Below are 18,526 nucleotides of genomic sequence, written 5' to 3'. Positions count from 1 at the left end.
CCAACTAACCGAGCTGCACCTGCTCTGCAGTTCTGCTGATGCCTGGGAGTTGCAGGAAAATGGAGCACTGAGTCTTTGACCTGCTTATGGAAAGAAACACTTTCTGAAGGAAGAGTGAGAATCAGCTGTTCTGAACGGCAGAACCTCTTCTTCTTTACTGATAATGATTTTCACGATCAATAAATTCCAGATATTATGAGCACCTGCTCCTTTAAATGTGATGATGTAATGTGTTATCAGCTGTTCGATGAGGTCATTTCCACAGAGGGGGGATTTTTCTCCTGTATCGATCACAGATTCACAAACAGTTGAGGTTTAATGGTTCAGTCCAGACCTTGTTACGGTTCTGAGTGGGACACAAGACTGTGGACAGCTGTGTTTTAAAGGTGTGGGTGTGAAAGCAGAAATCCACAGAACACAGCAGCTGAAGTATCTAAAACACAGAAGAGACGTAGAGGAAGTCTGAGTACGATGGACAGTCAGAGAGCTGCACATGATAAAAAATCAGCATGTGCTGAGTCCGTCTGTGTGCCGAGCTCAGTATCAGCTAAAATAAATCCAAGAGGAACCGGATCCTTTACTCAACTCCAACAGGTTTGGTGTTTGGGTTCCACAGTGCAGCGTCCTGCTGCAGAGACACTGAACATTAGAGCTGCACAGAGTCCGTGGTTCAGACGGTCCGTGGTTCAGACGGTCTCTGGTTCAGACGGTCCGTGGTTCAGACGGTCTCTGGTTCAGACGGTCCGTGGTTCAGACGGTCTCTGGTTCAGACGGTCCGTGGTTCAGACGGTCCGTGGTTCAGACGGTCCGTGGTTCAGACGGTCCGTGGTTCAGACGGTCTCTGGTTCAGACGGTCCGTGGTTCAGACGGTCTCTGGTTCAGACGGTCCGTGGTTCAGACGGTCCGTGGTTCAGACGGTCTCTGGTTCAGACGGTCCGTGGTTCAGACGGTCTCTGGTTCAGACGGTCCGTGGTTCAGACGGTCCGTGGTTCAGACGGTCTCTGGTTCAGACGGTCCGTGGTTCAGACGGTCCGTGGTTCAGACGGTCTCTGGTTCAGACGGTCCGTGGTTCAGACGGTCTCTGGTTCAGACGGTCCGTGGTTCAGACGGTCCGTGGTTCAGACGGTCTGTGGTTTCAGTGTCACTGAGCGACGTGAACTCGGATTAAACTGTGTCTGTATCAAAGATAGTTTTCGAGGGAAGATGCTCCACTCTGTTTCTGTTCTAGTAGATTCAGCGTCCTGTCAGTTTCAGAACATTTCTGATGATAAACTTCTTATATTTGATTTGTTCTGTATCAGATCGGACTGAAGGTCTCAGATGTGGGCCAACAAGACTTGGCTGGGACGTCTCTACATAAAATAACCCTGTTATCATACAGGTCCTGTCCTGCACTGGATCCTGAGACAACAAAGACCACTGTGCCTCTGCTCCTCCACTGCCCAGGAAGAAAAGACCTTATCTTTACATTTAGCAGACACTTTTATCCAAAGCGACTTACAAGTCATTACAAGGTACAAGGGTAGGCAGGGCCTAAGGACCCTCTACTGGAGGTAGGCCACTGCTGGGATTTGAACCCCAGTCACATGGGAGGCGGGAGGCGGCGATGTTACCACTACACTAACCATCCGCATCTTTCCTACATTTACATCTATTCTGAAAGAACGATTTGGGCCCCACACGTCTGGTCTCTGCGTTCATTCGCTGTGGCCACGTGTTTAGTCCCATTCTGTCAGAGCAGGTGTGGAGCCTCTCAGGTGTTTTTGCACAGCACAGCACATCAACACAAAAGAAACTAATACTGTTTCTGCTGTGACGGCTGGTTAGAGATGATCCCCGCACACAGCCTGTTAGTCTCCTGACGTCATATTGACCCTGTTGTCATGAGATTCAGACAGTTTGGAACCAGGTAGCTGTCGTGACAGCTGATCTATTTACACCGGCCACAACATTAAAACCACTTGCCTCACTCTGTTTAATTCTGGACTCCACAGCACCTCTGAATCTGGCACCAAGACATTCGGCAGCAGATCCTGTAAATCCACTAAGTGGTGAGGTGCAGCCTCCATGGATCAGATTCCCATGATGCACCTTGGCACCGTCTCCTCTAGGTATTTTGAATACAGAGCGCTCAGTTTCTCTGATGTAGTGATTTGATGTCACATGTTAAAGAGTCATGTGACCCTCTCATGTGATGATCTCACTGGTTGTCACCCTGCTGTCCCTCATCTATCACTGTGATCACTGGTGTCCTCCATGCGTATTGATCCACGTACTAGACCAACAGATCGTTCACAGCGCCCTTCGCTGGATCATAAGTCAAACTACAAACCTGTGTGTTGAGATCAAAGACAGTAGCACTGATGAACACGGGATTACAGACACGTGTTTACCTGTACATACGGTCATATCCCTTTAACGTGTGTGATCGTGATCACTATCTGAGTCAGACAGTGTTTGGGTGTTTCTCAGCTGATCAACAATCACACACCTCCCCTGGGACCCTGTGTGTGTGTGTGTGTGTGTGTGTGTGTGTGTGTGTCCATTCAGTCTCTCAGGTTTCTCTGTTCTGGGCAGCGGGTCACTACAGTCCTGAATCGTGTGGATCTGATCCCAGAATCAATACAACCCACTGATCTGTCTGCTGTAAACAAACACACTGAAGCTGAAGTTGACTTCTCCTCCACACACACACACACACACACACACACACACACACACACACACACACACATCTATATAACTGTTCTGTGGTTCAGTGATCCAACAGACAGACTGAGGCCCTGTCCCGAACATTGAACAATTAAAACAACAGATTTCTGGTCTGTCGTCCGTCTCGAGCCTGTGTTTCTGTTTCTCGTTGAACATCGATTTGATTGGAGCTCTAAAGGAACCTCAGCTGTCAGTCAGCTGCACTGACCACAGAGACGCAGAACACAGGCCGGACCGGGTGTGGAGCGGATGTTACGATGGAGTCTGAACGCCTCCCTCTAAGAGAAACTCAGATTATTCCCACCAACGCTGATCCAGCCTTTTAATTGTATCGCGGATTGAAACGGCCCTGAGCTGCAGTCTGGTGACACTACACAGCGTTCACAGGAGCTGACTCACTCTCATCTCTTAAACCGTTTAAACCGCTGCATGTGTTTCACCGACATCAGCAGCGCATCACAGCCAGGAGACGCTGCAGCTGCACAAAGGACGGAGCTCAGTGTCGATGACGCCCAAATATCCCACAGGTTCTAAACACAGCATCTGACAAATGATTAGAAACAGGAGGGAGAACAGATTTATCCTGCCCGCTAAAGGTGGGATTAAAAGGTCTGAAGCCGGGTCAGGGGTCAGTGTCCACCCTGGATTCTGGACGAAGTGGAGGTACCAGTGGAGAAGGAGGAGGAGGAGGAGGAGGAGGTCGCCTGCTCTGTGCTCGGGGTAAAGCTTCGTAAAGGTAGAACACAAAGAGCTTTACAGGGATCTGGACTTGATCTGGACTTAGACCGGATGTGCGTCGGTCTCAGTTCTGATCCAGTTTCAGGTCATCAGGCCCAGACTGTGAGAGCAGCAGGACCACAGTTTAACAAGCTGTAATTTATAAAAGACACAGACACGAGTCCCACGGACTTCACCTGAGACCCGCTCAGCTGTCTGTCTCTCTGCTGTCTGTCTCTCAGCTGTCTGTCTCTCAGCTGTCTGTCTCTCAGCTGTCTGTCTCTCAGCTGTCTCTGTCTCTCAGTTGTCTGTCTCTCAGTTGTCTGTCTCTCTGCTGTCTCTGTCTCTCAGCTGTCTGTCTCTCAGTTGTCTGTCTCTCAGCTGTCTCTGTCTCTCAGCTGTCTCTGTCTCTCAGCTGTCTGTCTCTCAGCTGTCTCTGTCTCTCAGTTGTCTGTTTCTCTGCTGTCTCTGTCTCTCAGTTGTCTGTCTCTCAGCTGTCTGTCTCTCAGTTGTCTGTCTCTCAGTTGTCTGTCTCTCAGCTGTCTCTGTCTCTCAGCTGTCTCTGTCTCTCAGCTGTCTGTCTCTCTGCTGTCTGTCTCTCAGCTGTCTGTCTCTCAGCTGTCTCTGTCTCTCAGTTGTCTGTCTCTCAGCTGTCTCTGTCTCTCAGTTGTCTGTCTCTCAGTTGTCTGTCTCTCAGCTGTCTGTCTCTCAGCTGTCTGTCTCTCAGCTGTCTCTGTCTCTCAGCTGTCTCTGTCTCTCAGCTGTCTGTCTCTCAGCTGTCTCTGTCTCTCAGCTGTCTGTCTCTCAGCTGTCTCTGTCTCTCAGTTGTCTGTCTCTCTGCTGTCTCTGTCTCTCAGTTGTCTGTCTCTCAGTTGTCTGTCTCTCAGCTGTCTCTGTCTCTCAGTTGTCTGTCTCTCAGCTGTCTGTCTCTCAGCTGTCTGTCTCTCAGCTGTCTCTGTCTCTCAGTTGTCTGTCTCTCTGCTGTCTCTGTCTCTCAGTTGTCTGTCTCTCAGTTGTCTGTCTCTCAGCTGTCTCTGTCTCTCAGCTGTCTCTGTCTCTCAGCTGTCTCTGTCTCTCAGCTGTCTGTCTCTCAGCTGTCTCTGTCTCTCAGCTGTCTCTGTCTCTCAGCTGTCTGTCTCTCCCTGCTGAAGCTCTTTCCACCTGTCTGGCTTGAGCAAACGTCTTGTTGCCTGTCTCCCTCTTTTGGTTGTCCTGTCTGTCTGTCAGTCATCTTTCACCTGACCTGTCTCTCTGTCAAGCCTACCTGTGTGTCTCTTCTGTCTCTCTTTCCTTTTACCTGTCTTCCTGCCTTCTTGTCTCAGATCAGATCTCCTGTCTACCCTCTAATCTGTCTCTCTGCACCTCACCTGTCTCCCAGCCTCCAGCCACCTTCTGCTCATCGCCCCTCCTGTGTCTCTCTCTCTCTGACCTTATACCTGTCTGTCTGCTCTGTCTTTTGGCCCGTTGACTGTTAACTGTTCTATACGTCCTCCTGTCTCTCTGCACTTCATCTGTCTGTCTCTGCCCTCCTGTCTCACAGTCCCTTTAAGCTCTGAAACACCCTGTCTTTTCTCATCTCTGTCTCAAGCAGATCACCTGTCTGTCTCTCTTCAGTCCTGTCTGTCTTTTACCTCACCTGTCTCTTGACCCTTTGACAGCTTTTCAAACCTGTCTCTCTCCTCCTTTGTAAGTCTCCCAGCCCCCCCACCTGTCTCCCTCTCTCTCAGCTGTCTGTTGTTGTGGACAAACTTTCCTGTCTGTCCCTCTGCTCTGGACTCCATGGCAGAGCTTTAAGCTGTCTCGCTGCCTCCCATCTGTCTCTCTGCTCTGTCATCCCTCCACCTCCTGTCGGTCTGTTGACGTTCTGCAACATCCTGTCTTTCTTCAGGCGTCTCACTGACTGGCCTGTCTCAGCCCACCTGTCTGTCTCTCTGTGTTTTGCTGCATCAGGCTTCTCTCAGCATTTCACACACACACACACACACACACACACACACACACACACACACACACACACACACACACACACACACACACACACACACACGCGCACGCTGCACCCCATCCCATAATAACCACACCTAGACGCTCCAGTGCAGCTGCATTCAGGATGTGAGCGGCGGGATACCGCAGTACACTTCTACCCAGCATGCATCACTCCCTCCATCCACCCCTCAGTATCTCCACCCCACAGGAAAAACACCAACTTCCTCTCATCCCTCTTCTCCCTGCTGGGAAACTTCCATCCATCCACCCTCCACCCTCCATCCATCCACCGTCACCTACCTGCCGGTGCCTTCTCTTTGACCAGCTCCATCTCCCGGTGCAGATCGGATCTGATCGGATCGGTTCGGTTCGGTTCGGGGGTCCTCTCGCCTCCGTCACAAATGCTACTTTCCTTTCCTGAATCGGTTGAAGCCAACGGAGAGAATCTGCTCGGTGATACCGGGAGAGAGGAGGTGGAGCAGGTGGAGCAGGGCGGAGAGGAGCAGGAGCAGCGTCGTTGTCCTCCTCCTCTTCTTCTTCCTCTTCTTCTTCTTTTCTTCTTCTTCTTCTTCTTCTTCCTTCTGCAGATGTTGAGGCTCGTGCGTTCACCTGTCCGCGCGCCGCTGCTCTCTCTGTGTCCTCGCGCTGTGTTGCTGCAGCTCGAGCCAGGAGAGCACGGTGACGTCAGCGCCGGAAGAGGTTTTAAGGTGACACGGTGATGAGGAGGAGGAGGAAGAGGATCGGCCCGGTTCTGGTCCTGGTTCTGGTCTCTAAGGCTAAATAATAATAAATCAAAAATCAATGATCATTTGATTCTAGTTCCCAATATTCTCTCCTCTCTGATCCATCCCATAATAACTTCAACACAGTTTACTGCAACTTTAGAATAATAATAAATATTATTTATTTATTATATATATTATTATTATCTTATATATATATATATATATATATAAGATAATAATAATAATTCATTCATTCCATGTGTGGCCCCCACTGCCCAGTCTGACTGTTCTGCTGGTAACTCTAACCAGGTCCCATTGCCCATTACCTACCAATCAGAGTTCGAGGGTGGTGCTAACCTACTGTCAATCATTCCCATGCAGCGCTGCCCCCTCGCAGCTGCAGTTGCTTTTTTTTTTTTAAACAAACATTAAATTTTATATTTTAAACCATGTTCCTGGTTATCAGCTCTGATTTCTCCTTCAAAGGTTTCATACTGTTTCGAATCAATTAGTGTTTGAACAGAACCTGAATTGAATTGTGCAGTACATCTTATTTTTATATTACTATATTATATTATTATATTTATAGTATTATTATTATTATTTATATTTCAAGTCTGGTTTCCATGGCTCAGCTTCCAGATGACATCACCTGAATCATTGAGAATCTTCACTGACACTCTGAACAGGCCGCCTTCTTACCTGCACGTTAGTGTGTGAACAGGTAAATGAGAGGCCACCTGGAAAGTGCTTTGCCTGGTACTGTGGGGGAAATATATAATATATAATATGTTCTCTGCCCTGCTCCCAACCACAAACTCACAAGCAACACTATTAATCCTAATAATAATTAATGTTACGTTCCTATGATATGATCGGACAGGAAAACTAACCACTAATTAGTGGTTTTACAGTTGAACATACATCCCGATGTGGATTAGAATAACTGTAGACGAATAAGGTGACTGTTCTGCTGTAACATGTATTAGTGAGCAGCAATTATTCAGGTTCAGTCTGGTTCATCTGAAGCTCAGCAGGACAACAGGCTGGTTCCTGTTTGACCATCAAACCCGTGTGTGTGTGTGTGTGTGTGTGTGTGTGTGTGTGTGTGTGTGTGTGTGTGAGATTGTGGGTTTGCAGCATATGTTGTGATTATATTTGGAGGCTGATGGATGGTTTCCTGTTGGCAAAGCTTTGATGACGGTGAGGAAGAGCTGAGTACCAGCACAACACGCCAGGAAACAGACACAGAGAGAGGAGAGCAGGTGGAGGACAGGTGCTGAGACAACAGGAAGCAGAAAACGCTACGAGAGGAGATGAGGAGTTGCTAAGGAAACGCACAAAAGAAGGGAAACAAGGAGAGGTGGGTGTGTTGGGGCCTCCCAGCAAACACTGGGGCAACAGATTCATGAACGATTTATCCCTGATATTGCATTTTCCTGATATTTATTTCCACATCAAGCTCCAGTGTGTCCACTCCTTGAGGCTGCACGACTGGCGGTCCCGGTCCAGCTCACTGATAACAAGCGTGACATCAGAGGATGGAGCGAGGCCGGCATGCAGGTTCTGCTGATGCACGTGCCGTTAGTTCAGATTGTTACCCCGATGGTCGATTGTTGTATTGGTTTAGGTTGTGACTCAGAGATCAGACTGAAATCATGTGTATACAGAGCAGCCAGAGGTGAACCGCCTACTGCGACTGCCGATGAAGTCAAGTTCTCTAGAACAGAGGCAGAGACGGCAACATTAGCACGAGCTGCACCAACCACAGCCACTTTAATACAGCAGGGCCAAAAAATGAAGCTTTACATTAAGGAGATGAAAAAACACCAGATTCATGATGAATCATCATCAACACGTGACCTGCATGATTCTGGGTCGTGGTGCTGAGTGGACTGAAGTTCTGAAGAACCAACAGACACAGACGTAGGTTTGAGTTATTTTATCAAGTGCTATTTACAACAGTAGTTGAACATTACACGAGCAGATAAATCAGTTTCAGGTGACAGCCCCCCCACCTTAACCACACCAGCAGCTGAACGAGCTGCTTCTTTAGTCTGTAAGCGTTCGATCTGGGGGTCGGTCTGATAAAACCTGCAGACATCAAACGCACCATATCAACAGCTGCCTTTGACCAACGTGAATGTTGGAGCGCTGCATTGGGTCAGAGGTACCCTGACCCGGACCCGGAGAGGTACCGGACTGTATGTTTTACACCAACCTCTGAGATCAGAACATGCTGCTAATGTGTCCATGCTTCTCCACTTTGCACCTAATTTGTACAGGTGTTATATTCAGATTTTCTTGTGGTCACTAAAGGACAGATTCACACATTTTGTTAAGTGTGTCTTAACTCTGAAACACAAATCATTCTTTATGTTTGTACTGGATATAAACTGGATATGTACACTTTAACATTTTGAATGTACCTTTAATTAAAGCGAACAAATCCCCAGGGCTTTTCTTTAAGGGGATACGACTTCAGCAGTCAAACCAAGTAAGAATAAAGTTCACTGTGTGCCACCCACTCCTCACCAAAATCCCCCCAAGTGAAGTTTGTACCTGATTCTCCAGCTAGTTATTTACCCTGTGCTTCCTTCAGGTCAAATCCTGCATTATTATAAATCCTGCTGCTCGCTGCTGTGCAGACAACACCCAAATTTATCACAGACGTTTTCTGTTGAGTAACTACTGTCTTCAAAGGAAGAGACTGAGAGGAGAACAGGAGAGGTTCTGGTTAATAGAATTTGTGATGACTCTACCACACAGTGAATGTGAGTGGCAAACCTTCACTGTGTGTGTGGGGGGGGGGGGGGGGGGGGGGGGGGGGGGCTGCCATCTGAAGGGTTAATCCAAGTCAACGTTGCATAAAGAAATCCACCATCCGAATAAAGCAGAGCAGCAGATACAGAGGAAATAAAAAGTCACAGTTGGAAGGTTCTGCACGAACAGGGAGGAAAAAGGTCAGAGGTCATGAAGCTCCGAAGAACAACACACTGATTACATTTCCACCGAGCAGGAGTGTGTGTGGCACTTTGATGGTGTGAAAACCTCTGAGTGTGTGTGTGTTAGTGTGGACTTCAGTGTCCCGTGGTCCGTTTGGGTCGGTGTTAAAACCAGTTTTATCTTGTTCTAGTGTCTCAATGCTACACAAGGCGTGTGTGTTTGTATGGCTATCATTGTGAGGACCAGCGTGAATTTTTAACCACTGGACTGAGGACATGTTTACAAGGTGAGGACATTTTAGCCGGTCCTCACAATGAGGGTATTTAAAAAGCAATTTCGGGGTTAAGACTAGGTTTTAGGACTTGGGGTTTTAGTTTTTGGTTAGGGTAAAGTTTAGGGTGAGGCAGTTAGTTGTGATGGTTGGGGTTAGGGTAAGGCAGTACAGGTGATGAATGAAAAATTGAAACAGAGTAGATTAGCATGGCCTACGCGACAGTAGGAGGCTGGGGAATGAATTATGTCGATGAGTGTCCTCACACTGACTGCCATACAAAAGTGTGTGTGTGTGTGTGTGTGATGTCACTAATTGCACTTGAGGATGAGGATATGGACACAATGCCGGTCAGATGTCTTCAGATTTTTTTTGGCATTTTGTCTGGAAATGTTTGTGACTTTGACAACACAACAAAAACCAAATCTGGGACCAACTCCCCTTCAGCAAAACCAGCTCAGGACCAACTACAGTTCCCAGAATGCTTAGATACAAGCACACAGTCAAACCCCTGTCGAGACACACGTCAGGACATCATTTTAGTGTTCAGCAGAAATGAGAAAACATGGAAGAAGGAAAGAATCCCCAATGAAGTCTCTGAATGAAGGTGATCTACGACCTTTGACCTTTTGCCTGTCTGCTCTGTTTTTATAACAAACAGATCTAACAGCAGCTAACATCAGGTGAGGCTCAAACTGACCGACTGACCGCAGAAACGTTTACATCCCGAGCTGGTTTACGTGAAGGTGAGTTGAACCCTCAGAGCATAAAAATACAAAAAAAGCAGCTGAGGACAAAACATCAGTTAGGTAAAAAAACAAAAAACAAGGTAAAGACACAGTGAAGCTCAGTGAAACACGACCACTTCTGATCAAAGTACAAGAAAGTGGCAGGAATGAGTAAAGAGACGCCAGTGAGAACACGTCTAAAGGAATGTTCAGTGACATTTTACCTGATCATGGTCATAATGCAGCAGACTCACCTGAGAACTACCTGAAATCACAGCATGTGATTTACCTGTTGGGCTGTGATTGGTCAGTTACTCCGTCCTGTTGGCACAAACACTTCCGCTGCTGCATAATGTCGTACTGGAGCGCTTCAAGTGCAGGCAGCTCGGTAACAAGCTCATTAGTGAAAGCTAACGAAGCTGACACAGACGATCAGCTGCTCTTTCATTTCAGGGAGCAGAAATAAACATGAATTACTGTTGATCCTTAACAAACGTGTGAACAAGGTGTTAAACTAATGTTCACCAAAGACAAATAAAACTCCAACTTAAGATCTGAGTTGGATTTACAGCAGTTTTCTTTTAAGGCTCCAAATCAGTATATCTCACGATAGGAGACACTCTGGTGAAGTATTAGCAGTGTCACTGCGTACTCGGCACTAATCCGCTGGTTAATATACACATTTAAAACGTGCAGTACGACCATTCGTTGGTAAAGTGTCACTGGTCTTCCTATATGATACATTTCAGAATCAGGACGGACACGACGTCCACCATCAAGTGTTTTTTTACATTCTGTGCAAAAAATAGTCCACACATCTTCACCATGATCATCATCAGTGTTCAGTCTGTTTCCTTCTATTTACAGTTAGTTTCTAAGACATTAGTACCATCGCTCCCAGTGGGACTAAGACATTCCTCAGGGACACAATCCTTCAAAAACAAATCAGTTAGCTTTACTCCTGGGCCTGAGACGTCTGTACGTGCCGTTTGGCATCTCCAGCTACTAATTATGAATGTATACAATCTTATTCAGCACAGTAACGTTCAAAAATCTTATCTGTAATATTAACGACTATTATTGTTTATATCAGAGCAAAGTTTCAAATTGATCAAGTTCATGTTTGGAAAGACGTCATGAGATACTGCAACAAAACTAACGTATAGATTCAGCTTCTGAGAAATCAACCTCTTCTCGTGATCGGTAAAGCTTTCTCATAACTTCAGATAGTGTCTCACAGATGGATTACATCTAGACAAGTTTTAATAATGACAAATTACACCTCTCAATTATCAGACACTAAATTATTACAAAACCGTTCTACTAATAATGGGGTAGAACCATAAGATACTATTTTTTTTTTTTGCTTATGACTTAATATCAGATTCATTTTTAAGACCAATATCTGAGATGCTCATTAATTATGAGGAAACTGGATCTGTCCTAATTATGAGACTGAGATGAAGTAATTTTTATCTTTGGGGTAATTTCTTTATAAATGACCAAATGATTGAGAGAAGTGTTACATGATTCCAGTAAAACAATAAAATCTGACTTTCAGGCTTGTTCATGTGACATTAAATCATATTGATGACAAACTATTTCATGACCTTAGGAACCATTAGAACTTATGAGATGCTATAATTAAAGAAATTACTGTGCAAAACGTCATGAGTAGGAAATTAGATATGATGGGAGCCCACAGCTACAAGACCAGCTTCTATAAGTTAAAACATGTGAAACACAAGTTCTGTGATCGGACCATAACAGTACCCCAACATTATTTTTTAGATTATTTAGTGTCATTAGCTGCAGCTTGATAAATAAAGAAATAGTGTTTATTCTAAGTGGTCAGTGATTACTACAGGCTTCATGGTCTGATCCTTCACCACATCACTGACTATAAACATACCCTGAACAGGTCTGAGTGATGCTTTCAGGAGCTGTTGGTTTCATCTCATTTCCAGGATCCCTGATAATTACATTAACCACAGAAACATGGCAGCATGAATTCCACTTTAAGGAGGAATTCTGCCTCATGTTTCATTTCGTTAAAAACAATCTGCTGCTCTTCAGCTGTCTATTTAAAAGGCATTCAGCAGGTAAAAAACACAGGGCACACAGTGAAAGAGGAGGGAAGAGGGGAAGGGGAATAGAAAAATAAAGATAAAAAATAAAAAATTACAGCAGACACAACTAGACAATCACCTCACTTCACTCTGTGGCGGAGAAATAAAAAATGTAAAAAATAAAGTTTGAGAGGAGGCGGTGCACCAGGCGAGGGGAAGGAAGGCCGAGAGAAAAGGAGGAAGAGGACTGGGAGAACTTCTCAATTTCAGAAGAACTTGTCGTCGATGCGGAAGTGCGGTCGCGTGACGTCGTCCGGGTTGATAAAGACTGAGATGGATTTCCCGGGATTCTCAGTGACGAGCTGCTGAAGCTTCTTGGCGAGCCGATCATCCGGCTGGTTCTCTCCGCCGGCGTCGGACTGCGGCGACGGCAGGTTGTTGGAGCTGCCTCGCCACTGCAGTTCCACCGTCAGCCTGTTGGCTGCCTTGGCATGCTCGATGGTGGTGCGGAGGTGCTCGGCCGGGTCTGAGCGCACAGAGGAAAGTTTGCGGGCGTGCAGCATGGCCGTCTCATCTGACAGGTGCTCCAACATGTTGCACTGGGGGATGAAGTAATTGGGACACATCTTGTTGACCAGGCAGTGCTGCAGGTCGTCAATCAGGCCCAGCAGGAAGTGGGCCGAGAAATCGTCCTGCGCCAGGTAGTTTGCAGGTAGGCGATCACAGGCCCAGAGCATGATACTGCGGAGGTGGTAGGGGCTGATAGCTTTAGGGCGGGACAGCAGCTTGATGATGATGGCCTTACAGGCCTGATATGCCTGCATCAGGCTGGACGAGATGCACTTCTTCAGCTGTACCTCACTGCGAGCGAATGACAGGCGCCACTCATTCTCCTTACGGCCTTTGAAGGAACACGCAGGGACAAGGTAGAAGCCACTAATTACCTCCTCCTCTGTGATCTTCCCGTCCCAGAAGTGGTTCTCCATCAGCCAGCTCTGAGCAACAGCCGGCCAGCCTTTAAATGACACCACAGGGACGATATCATAGAGCATGCGGCTGCTTCCGACCCCCAGAATGACAGAGATGATGGTGCCGTTCCTCTCCACCTTCTCCACTCTCGGCATCCCCCTCTGCGGCTTCTTCTGCACCTCCAGAAGCACCAGGGATATGGACTGGTAGAACCAGTCAGCCACCAGTGTTGGGGAAAAGAAGTAGTTAGTGGTTCCGCTGATGTGGTCAACAATCGTGCAGCAGTCCTTCCACTTGTTGATGGTTCCTTCGTCAAAGAGGCGGAGGCTGAGCCAGGAGTGGCCGAGGGCAGAGTGCCTCATGTCTAGGGTCACTGGCTGGTTGCGGTCGTGGAGTTTGAGTGCCGGGACCAGCAGGGTGAAGTCCATGTCGTAGTCTGTGCCACGTGCGTAGATGCTCAGCTCATCCAGGTCCATGTCCACCACACCCTCCCGAACGCCTCCCGACAGCAGGAGGTATTCGTTGGCCACCGGCAGCTTCTGGTCCAACTTCTGGACCATACCTGGGAAACAGAGGAGGAAAAGTATGACAACAGAGACCACAATAATTAATCTAACTGCATCTAGTTTAGGCATTGGTCCACTTGTGAAGCTGAATGTGAAGCTATGTAATATAGCCAGAGAGTTTTCTTCTCCAAGTACAGTTGACAGTTTTTGGGTCCATGTGTCGATCTTTCTGATCACCATCACAAGAACGTATGTGTTTTGTGTTAGGCTTCACTGATTATCCACAATAAGTCTGCCAGAAACCTGGGAGTAATCATTGATGATCAACTGAGCTTTATAGCACTATAACAGCACTCACTGTTCAGAACTCTTCCGAACCTTTCTCTGCACTTAAAAAATAAAAAGTCTTGCACCCATGTTGCTGAAGCAGTTCTTCTAGATAACAGTAACTGATAAATAACTAAATGTAAATGTAAATGTTGTGTTGAAGGAAAGAAATCTCTTGAAAACATGGCAGGTTTATACTGGTTGTTGTACTGGTATGAACCCCGGAAGAGTCTGTACTGGCTCAGACTGGACAGGTCATTGAGTTTACCCTCAGTGGTGTGACTGGATCGGTCTGGACTGGTTTTCCACTCCGCTGGTCTAAAGGAGAAGTGAAAAGACACATGCACTTCCTGGCTGATCTCTGCATTCCTGTGCTGTAGTGAAGTGGACACACACTGTATGACTGGTGGTTTTCATTGACCCCTGATATGTTCCTGATTTTCATTTGTAAAGTTTTGGGTTCACTCTGCAGCTCCCTGCTGCTGTGTGTAGAATTATATATTACCTAATACCTACCTCTTACCTAGAACTGGTGTGGCATCAGAATTCAATTTAAATTTTTTATTTCTGATGATTAATAAGAGTTTTGGAGGACAATCTAATGTCTCCAAAAGTTATTTACAGTGCTGAGCTTTACCTGTTGGTTAGAACTGAGGACATCAGTGGTTTGTGCTGTGATGAAATGCAAACATTTTGTCTTTTGGAGTCTGGAAGCAAGCAGCTCATTAAAAAACAGCCTGTAATCTGGAGAAGTCCTGGTTTGTTTGAGATAATGCGTAAAAGATGGTATCATCAGCATAAAAAGTAAAATTAACATTTGTCTACAAGGACACATAGTGGTTCTATTACTGTTCCCTGTGGAACATCTTAATCAAGCCACAATAGTTTGAACTCCACCAGAGTTAATACCTTGTGTTGTGGTTTCAGAACCCTTATTACTTACTATGATCCTCCCTTTTCCCTTTATAACACTGACAGTACTATCTTAGTTTAGTAAGAGGCAACAATGTAAGTCGAAAGCGAGTTTTAAGAATGGCTCTGTTGGACCATGACATAAAGTCGTTAGTTAGAATTGAAAAAATTTAAATGAAAATGAAGTGACAGCCCTAAAGCAATCTGCAGATCTGGCAACGTCTCTAAAGGTACAACAATTTCATAATTTTTTCTCACTCTTTTCGGTTCTTGTCACTTATTTAAACCAACAGCGAACTTCATCTGAGTTTTGGGGACTCGTTATGTTTGTGCAGAGCTCAGACAGGATGAGACATAACTGTCCACAACAGGATGGCTCAACTTCAGTAAAATCTAATTTAGATCTGAAATGAACCTGTCAGCTCTGTTGGCAGACTATCAGTACAAAAAATGAACATTTTATGACAGGATGTCTCTGTGTGGCTCCATTAGATGGACATTTTCCAGCATGTATACGAGTTTGACTATTTTAATCCACATCTTGGAGGTGATCCAGTGTCATGATGAAACTCTGTGCCAAGAAGAGTTTTCTGTAATCTCACATTCCGACAGTTCGTCCTCGATTGTTCCTCTTTCTCTCACAGTGTTTCAGCTAAAATATTCAATAAAGTTTTCTTAAAGCAGAGGATTGACCTTGCTCTGTCAAGACAAACTTTGTCTCTAACATCATTAACTAATTTCATCTTTCAATGCTACACTGAGGATCAGCAACATTAACCCATCATCATTAAAAAGGGAGATTTACACACAGAAAAATACTGTACTGTGCCAGGTCCATAAGTATTTAGACACTTTGATGGATTTGACAGTGTGGTAGCTGTAAAAGGTGTCTACATTATAAACGTGTAACATTTTAGTGTCTGATAATCCTGAAACACAGGAACAAATATTATTGTAACCAATCATAAATCTGTATTTTAAGAACAACCTACCTACAAACAGAGCACACACTACAGAGTCGTAGGCACAGTTCCTTTGACTGCTGCCTCAGAGGAAGCGTCAAGTGTTTAATTATGATGTGACAGTTATTCTTTAACATTTCAGTTGTATCTTCACCTAGCATAGATCCTTCAGTCTTGGAAGGATCTGGATTGAACTCCAGAAACCAGCATCAAGAGCACAAACTTAAAAACTCCTGGCAGCTAAAAAGACTAAATCACAGCTGCAAAAATAAATCACAGATAAAAAACATGAATAAACAGTTTGACAGTGATGCCACCACAGATAGATAGGAGTTAAAGCAGGGGTGTCAAACGTACGGCTCGCCAAGGGGTTCAGTCTGGGCCGCGGGATAAATCTGAAAGTGAAAAAATGCAATGAGACATGAAGTAGGATTTCTGAAAAATAAACTATTCCTAAATTGTTCGCTAGGGGCGCTAGGGTGTTTTAGACATGGAGTAGCTGAAAGAAGAAGAAGAAAAAGACGAAACAATTCTGAGATAGACACAGCTAATGTTCAGTGATTACTACGATACATCTACTTACTGCATCTACTTACTGCATCTACTTACTGCATCTACTTACTGCATCTACTTAGTTTTGTACTTCGCACCCTCATTAGCCAAAATATCTTTCTCAAAAAGGAGAAAACAAAGAGTTTGGTCATAAAGTTTATGTGTGTATTTTTTATGTGTGTTTCACGTATAAATCTTATATTCACAGGCCAGGTGGTTACTTTCTATCTTATACATTTAAAATGGCCACCACTTAAGTTTGTAAGATGTGGGGGGTCAATTTACGTTTTGAGAATTATTACACATGTAGAGTAAAAATCATTCCTATATGTTAAGTTAATTTAATGTTGAAGTGCAATAGCCTACCATATTTTTCAAATCTAAATACCTGTGACTTTTGTGTTTTGTGCCTTTTGTACAATCACTGTGATCAGTTGTAATGCACACATGTAAATGATAAACTGAAGCAAACGGCACGTTTTTCTTGGGAAATCTGACTTTCTTCATAATGTGTTTTGTAATAGGATAGTTCATTAAATTAAAAAAATATCCTAATGTAATTGTACTTCTTTCCACTAAAACAAAGGGGAAAACATGAATTTATTGTTATTTATATCTATGATGAGCTTTACCTCGATTTTAATGGTCCGGCCCACTTGACATCAAATTATACTGTATGTGGCCCCTGAACTAAAATGAGTTTGACACCCCTGAGTTAACGGAAAACAATGACACGAACACAATGTTAGTTAATGTTTTCATTCTGCAGCAGACGAGTATTTTTATATCCAAACAAACAGAAAGTTTCTGAAAATCCCTTCAACACTGATGATACAACATAATGAAACAGTCAGTGAGACGGACGAAGGAGGACAAAACATTTAAACATCGTCTATGGACATGAATCCAGCCTGTCGGACATCAGGGTTAGGGTTAGACAGACAGACAGACAGAGGGACACTTCAGTGATCGAGCAGTTTTCTCATCATACTTTCTCCTAAATATCTGCAGCTGTTTTTCATCATTCACACACTGATCCAGAAGTGGACTGTGGTGACTGAATTTCTCTGGTGTGTCGCTCTAACATCAGATTTTTTATTTCTACTAACTAAAAGGTTCCGTTTGCGGATGTTGATTTCAGAAATCAACTTGTTGGAGTTTCTCTCTCCTTAAATCTGTTCATGAATTGTTGGATTTCTGCAGAAACCTGATTTATGAGAGTTGATTATCAACAGTATCAAGTGCAGCAGTTCACATACTTTATTTTATCAGGAACTCACTTTGTTACTGCAGTTACTGCAGTACTGCTACTTTTGGACAAAGTATATCTTACACCATGTACTTGAAGTTGACTTGTGGTGCAAGCACGTTTGAATACAGCCTACATTGAGCCTGGAACCGTGACCCGCTGCTCTCTGCAGGTGCACCTCACCTGGCACAGGTGGGCCGCCCTCCGCCTCCTGGAAACCAGGACAGAGACAACAGCACCTCATCTCTAACATGGACTGTTTCCTCAACCTGACGTTTTGAACCTGTTCCCCCAGAAAACGTGTTAAATAAAACAGCAGCTGTGTCTCAGCAGGTGGAGCTGGACCTCGGTAAACAACCCCCCGCATCCCGGTGTGCATCCCGGTGTGCATCCCCGGGACATAGCGGACTTCGGCTCCGTGTGTGTGTGTGTGTGTGTGTGTGTCCTCACCCAGCATGGAGAAGATGAAGTCCTTGGCCGTGTGGATCTCCAGAGCCCGCTGGTCGTCGTACTCCCGCTGGTCGTGCTTGCTGAACTCCTGGATGAGCCGGTTCAGGTCCTCCATGCGGGCCGCCGACCTGAAGTCGAGCTCGGGCCCGACGCCTCCGCCGTGCGGGAGCCGACCGCCGGCCATGGTTGGGCTGTTCCCGAGGCTGCCCACCGAGCCAGCCCGACCGGAGAGAGCAGGGGCCGCCATCTTTCCTCCGCGGTCACACGCAGGTTTACTACGGCTAGTACTACAGCTGCTGGTCCGTACTGAGCCGAGCCGAGCCGAGCCAGACCACACCGAACACAACCACCGGAAACAACGGCACCACTTCCGTTGCCACCGCCGTCAAAATAAAAGTCCTGGTCAGTACATGCCGCAGGATGCGGGGTCACTTCGAGTCATTAA

At 45.6% G+C, this 18,526-nt stretch overlaps 2 protein-coding genes across 2 annotated transcripts in view; both read right to left on the bottom strand.

Annotated features, from left to right (window-relative positions):
- The window catches only part of LOC113167460 (fibroblast growth factor 12), a 33,114-nt gene extending 27,028 nt beyond the window's left edge, over nucleotides 1-6,086 (bottom strand). The window contains exon 1 of the mRNA XM_026368117.1: nucleotides 5,716-6,086. Within this exon, the coding sequence (XP_026223902.1) occupies nucleotides 5,716-5,746 (31 nt within the window). The 5' untranslated portion in view covers nucleotides 5,747-6,086. The remainder of the gene's footprint in view (nucleotides 1-5,715) is intronic.
- A 3,622-nt stretch (nucleotides 6,087-9,708) lies between these two features.
- On the bottom strand, nucleotides 9,709-18,450 carry LOC113173648 (protein MB21D2). Its single transcript, XM_026377131.1, has 2 exons — nucleotides 18,082-18,450; nucleotides 9,709-13,685 (listed from the first exon to the last, which is right to left on the bottom strand). Exons 1-2 carry the CDS (start codon nucleotides 18,326-18,328, stop codon nucleotides 12,421-12,423), a joined length of 1,512 nt encoding a protein of 503 aa, XP_026232916.1. The 5' UTR covers nucleotides 18,329-18,450; the 3' UTR covers nucleotides 9,709-12,420.
- Nucleotides 18,451-18,526: the final 76 nt, after the last annotated feature.

Source organism: Anabas testudineus, chromosome 13, assembly GCF_900324465.2.
Source record: "Anabas testudineus chromosome 13, fAnaTes1.2, whole genome shotgun sequence".
Taxonomy (NCBI): Eukaryota; Metazoa; Chordata; class Actinopteri; order Anabantiformes; family Anabantidae; genus Anabas; species Anabas testudineus.
This window is presented reverse-complemented; position numbering and strand designations above follow the sequence as displayed.

Bases quoted from the DNA above. Each gene is read 5' to 3' on its own strand.
- LOC113173648 (XM_026377131.1), bottom strand. From the start codon at position 18,328: ATGGCGGCCCCTGCTCTCTCCGGTCGGGCTGGCTCGGTGGGCAGCCTC. The intron at 13,686-18,081 runs GTGAGGACACAC...TCTGTTTCCCAG, and splicing joins CTTCATCTTCTCCATGCTGG to GTATGGTCCAGAAGTTGGAC.